Source organism: Pimephales promelas, chromosome 23 (assembly GCF_988280905.1).
Source record: "Pimephales promelas chromosome 23, fPimPro1.hap1.1, whole genome shotgun sequence".
Lineage (NCBI taxonomy): Eukaryota > Metazoa > Chordata > Actinopteri > Cypriniformes > Leuciscidae > Pimephales > Pimephales promelas.
The window spans coordinates 18,357,617-18,363,219 of NC_142791.1; the positions used below are offsets into that span (position 1 = coordinate 18,357,617).

Below are 5,603 nucleotides of genomic sequence, written 5' to 3' on the forward strand. Positions count from 1 at the left end.
CACACTTCGTGGCCAAGCTGTTCTGCAATTTACAGGCCAGTTAGCTCACTGCATAACAGCACTGCTTTCAAACAGAAATTGTTTGGGATCTCTTACACATCAGAAACTGGTACTTAGGCTACATAGCTACACTACTGTACTGCTCATGATTGTGGCACAGCACGCAATGTTGCCAGGTATTTTGCTTAACTAACAGTATTACTCTGCTGAGTTGTATTACTTTGCAGTATAGAAATGTCACTTGAGGGGTAACTACTTTTGTTTTACTGCAGAATAAGTAGCCTACATTATGCATTATAAGGTGCAGAGATGCTTGTGATGTCTAAAAGGTTTCCCACTTACCCGTTGTAAACTGCATGCATTGAATAACTGCTTAAAATGTACAAAAGTATTTTATAAAACATTAATAAAAAAGTATTTAAATTGAAATACTTAGTGAAATAGTCTAGAATATTTTTGTGTCAGACATCCAGTGTTTAATAGTGCTAAATATCTACAAAATAACACTGAAGCACATCGTCCTGTGCTCACAAAAGAACAAGTGAACCATTTCAGTTTAGCCATGACACAAGTATCTCACTGAGGACCGTGAGGTAGGCCTACTACTAATTTTCTTACTGGTATTTTTATACTTCGAAACAAAACAAGACATAAATCCTTGCTGCATCGTCACCCTGTGGCGTCACAAAATTTTCTTACTGCTATTTTTTTTTTTTTGCTTTTTATTGAACATGAACATCAGTCATATTTCGATACAAAACAAGACCTGAATCCTTGCTGCATCGTCACCCTGTGACGACACAGAGCAGTGATAGAGTTGACCGAGAGCGATACTAACGACTATGGCAAACCATTTTAGCATTTAAAACCGATGTCTGACTATCCTTATCAACAACGTTCTTACTATTCGTAAACTATTAAACTATTCAACGTTCTTACTATTTTTTCTTACTATTCGTAATTACATTTTGGATAGTTGGAATTGTCATTCAAGATATCAGTAACGTAATTGTGACTAGTCGAAACTACAGATACTGCAGAGATATCTGTAATTGAGTTTTGACTAGGCAAAACTGAATTACAGATATCAGCAATTACATCACTGAAAACGACATTCAACTCGTCACACATCTAATATGACAATTGCAGATATCTCTAATTCAGATTTGACTAGCCAGAATGAAAGTTAAAGATATCTCAAATGTCATTATAACTAGTGCAAATTATTGTGCATGACTTTGTGTAATTTCCCCTCCCCTCCATAATCAAAGAAGAAGTGGGTTCATTTCCTTATTTCTATGAATGGGAGAAGAAAGAAGCTGTCATGGTGTTGGCCATAATTGAAGAAGAAAAAAAAAACACAAGAAAATGTTTCCATGTTTCCAGCATGACACAAATTGTATTCATAGCATTAGCCTGCAGGTTTCTCAAAAACATTGGCAACATGCAATGTTTGCCATGCATTTCTATGTTTGTGATCATGCTTAAAGGGTTAGGTCACCCAAAAATGAAAATTAAGTCATTAATTACTCACCCCCATAATGTACCAACCCCGTAAGACCTTCGTTCGTCTTCGGAACACAAATGAAGATATTTTTGATTAAATTTGAGAGCTGTACAACTACCACATAGACTGCCTAAGGGACTGGCTCTTGACGGCCCAGAAAGTCAATGAAGAAAATGTTTAAATATTCCATGTGACTACAGTGGATCAACTATAAGTTTATCAAGCGACGAGAATACTTTTTGTGCGAAAAAACAAACAAAAATAACGACTTTATTCGACTATTCCTTTTCTTCCTTATTGGCCTGAAACGAGACTTCAATACGATTTCCACGACGCATGCGCGAGAATTGCGATCTCCTTTAACTACTTCAGTTCAGTTCTCGCGCATGCGTCGTGGAAATCGTATGGAAGTCTCGTTTCAGGCCAACAAGGAAGAAAAGGAATAGTCGAATAAAGTCGTTATTTTTGTTTGTTTTTTCGCACAAAAAGTATTCTCGTCGCTTGATAAACTTATAGTTGAGCCACGGTAGTCACATGGGATATTTAAACATTTTCTTCGATGACTTTCTGGGCCGTCAAGAGCCAGTCCCTTAAGAGCCTATGTGGTAGTTATACAGCTCTCAAATTTAATCAAAAATATCTTCATTTGTGTTCCAAAGACGAACGAAGGTCTTACGGGGTTGGTACAGCATGGGGGTGAGTAATTAATGACTTTATTTTCATTTTGGGGTGAACTAACCCTTTAAAATTACCGTAGGTTATTGTTGATGTAGGATTTACGCATGAGAGATTCACTCTAATTCACTTTCATGCTTACATGCATGCTATTCTTGCCATGGCAGTGCAATAACATTAATTTCTTTTTAGATGAGAAAAAAAAGTTCTTAGTTCAGATTAGTTCTTATTTTTTATTTTATTTTTTAACAGTAAAAACCCATAGCCTGTAGGTATTGATTTCAGGTTAAAACAGTAGCTGATATAGCCTAATTAAAACATGCCTAAAGTGTGATGCGGGCCTAATTTGCATACTGATATCTGCAACGTCACTTCGCCTAGTCAAAAAAACTCCAATTCAAGATATCTGCAATTACATTTTGACTAGGCAAAAGGAAAGTTATAGATATCTTATCTCAAATTTCAGATATCTCTAATCAAGTTTCAGTTCAAGATATCTATATTCACCAGTGAGAAGAATGGCACTTTAGAAACATCAACAAGATGGAGTGACCAGTATCGTTGACATTTTGTATCTTTTTCTTTGCTGCAGAAAAATTGTTTTCATGCTTTTAGTCCTATGGTTTTTTTTTAATACAATAACCCTCACTATACCAAATCCAGCCTCAGTTTGAACTATTTGGTGAGTTATGCACCCACTTCTCTCTTTCAGTGTATTTTCTTTTTCTTATAGGGCTGGACTTGTATAAAAAAAAGCAGAGGGGGTTAGTTTAGCAGAGATTATAAAGAATTGCTATCAGACCAGTGAATAATCAAGATGATTAAAGTTAATAATTAACCAAATTTGCAGCATTCTCAAGGAATGTGCGAGGGCTAATTTCTACAAAGACCCATTCAAATTCGTAAAGAAGTTAAACACCAGTGAGAAGAATGGCACTCTAAAAGTATCTAGGGTTGAGCTAGAGAGATATTTGGAGGAAACGCATACAGATGCAAAAAGGCATGAGCCTATGTCAATTCCATCAGACATACCACCTATCAACCCACCAGAATACCAAATGGAGGTCTGTGCACCTAAGTGGAAAGAGGTAGAGCAGGCTGTGAGAAAGGCAAGGGCTTCATCATCTCCAGGGCCTAATGGAGTTCCGTACAGAGTGTATAAGAATGCTTCAGGAGTTCTGTGAATTCTGTGGAAATTGATGAAAGTGGCATCTTGCATGGGAAAAACAGGTTGTGCCCAGAGCATGGCGCAGACTAGGTGGAGTCTTTATACCTAAAGAAAAAGTTGCTACAAGCATCAGTCAGTTTTGTCCTATTTTCTGTGTAGCCTTTTTAATAAACTCAGCAGCCAGTACAGAAAAGCAGCTTGCAAAAAAGGCCACAACAACCAAAACATCCGGGGAGCCCCCACTTAACCAGGACCCGCGGGGAACACAATCACAAACAAAGGTTCCGGGTTCCACCCCGGCCTACATAGCAAATAGTCCCTCTGCAACACCAGGGTTCTCAGGATGCTTAGAACATATCAATGTTATCTGGCAACAAATTCAGTCAGCTAAAAAGAAAAGGAAGGAGCTCCATGTGACATTCCTGGATTTGGCTAATGCATATATAATTCAGTGCCACATGAGCTTCTGTGGGCAGCATTCGATTTTTTCAGAGTACCAATGTCAATAACAAATTTAGTGAAAGCCTACTTTGGAGATCTGCAATTTAGTTTCTCAACTCCAAAATTCAGCACTGCATGGCAACGCTTAGAGGACGGAATAATGGCAGGATGCACCATTTCTCCACTGGCTTTTACAATGGCAATGGAAGTAATCATTATGGCGTCAAGATGGGTAGTAGGTGGAGAGCGCTTGGCTTCTGGGATGCGACTACCACCAATCAGAGCATACATGGATGACATGACAACCATGACTACAACAGTAGCCTGCACTAATCGGTTATTGGGGAAGTTAACAGATAATATTGAATGGGCTCGAATGCAATTTAAGCCCTCTAAATCAAGGAGCATCTCGATAGTTAAAGGAAAGGTAGTAGATAAAACATTCTTCATTAATAGTGAGGCAATACCAACAGTTTCTGAGAAGCCAGTGAAGAGTCTTGGGAGATGGTACGATGGGGATCTAAGGGACACAGTTCGAGTGGGAGAAGTTCGAGTGACGACAAGCAGTGGAAGGGTTGAAGAGCATAAACAGCTGTGCTCTACCAGGCAAGCTAAAACTCTGGTGCTTTCAGTTCGGTCTGCTGCCGAGGTTGCTGTGGCCACTGACCGTGTACGGGGTTTCTTTGACAACAGTGGATAAGCTGGAAGCGTTAATGAGTTCATACATCAGGAAATGGTTGGGAGTTCCACGCTGCCTCAGCAGAGTGGGACTTTATAGTAAAGGAATATTGCAGCTGCCAGTCTCTGCTTTAACCGAGGAGTTTAAGTGTGCCAAGGTCAGGCTGGAAATGACCTTAATAGAGTCACGTGACAAATGTGTAAGGGAGGCAGCACCTGTGCTAAAAACTGGTAGGAAGTGGAAATCTTCAGAGAAATCTGTAGTAGAGGCAAAGACTGCCCTTCAAATTGGGGATATTGTGGGACAGGTACAGCATGGAAGAGGGGGTTTTGGGCTTAGTGTAGCTCCTCCTAAATGGCACAAGGCAGGGCCAGCTCAAAGGAGGATGCTGGTAGTCAACGAGGTGCGAAAGCAGGAGGAGAGGATGAGGTGTATAAAGGCCATTTCCCAGGCCAAGCAGGAAGAGTTGATGAGATGGGAGAGTGTGGAACAACGCAAGTTGGGCTGGCAAGACCTTTGGTCAATGGAAGAGAGTAGGATCAGTTTCCTTATAAGGTCAACATATGATGTCCTCCCATCACCTCAGAACCTAAACCTCTGGGTAGGAGAGGATCCTAATTTCTTTTGTGAAAAGTACTATAAAATGTAAACAAATTGAATGTATCAAGAAAACTGATATTGAGTGTGCTGGTGTTAACATCTCTCTTTCAGTTGAAATGACATTTAGTTTAATCTGCTTAATTATATCGAAAGCCATCAGCAAAGCTTGAGTTTTATGATCAGTTAAAAATCTCCTCCATTGTTTGGATTCCAACAAAGAGGTTATATTGATGGGGGATTTTAATGTCAACTGGAGTGATAAGAGTGGAAGAAAAAAGCTAAAAAATATAACGGACTATTTTAATCTTACTCAGTTAAAGGAGAACGCAAAATGAACCTTTGGTCTAATTACACATTGCTACCTAGTCAACCGTTATCTGAGATTTGTTTTCATGATTGCTGAATGTAAATAGTTTTATCTCTAAAAACAGTTTAGCCTATAACGCTAGTATAATGCTAGTATATAGGGCATAGAGTAATGACAAATAAAAATCGCTTGTTATTACCACTAACAAGGCTCAAAATAGCCCCAC

The 5,603-nt window shown here is 39.1% G+C and overlaps 1 protein-coding gene across 1 annotated transcript; it reads left to right on the top strand.

Moving 5' to 3' along the window:
- The first annotated feature begins 3,853 nt into the window (after positions 1 to 3,853).
- Positions 3,854 to 5,185, top strand: LOC148969435 (uncharacterized). The gene is given in 3 exon segments (XM_089126574.1): positions 3,854 to 4,344; positions 4,346 to 4,968; positions 5,182 to 5,185. Coding segments are annotated over 3 exon segments (1,020 nt in total). The 5' UTR covers positions 3,854 to 3,951.
- Positions 5,186 to 5,603: the final 418 nt, after the last annotated feature.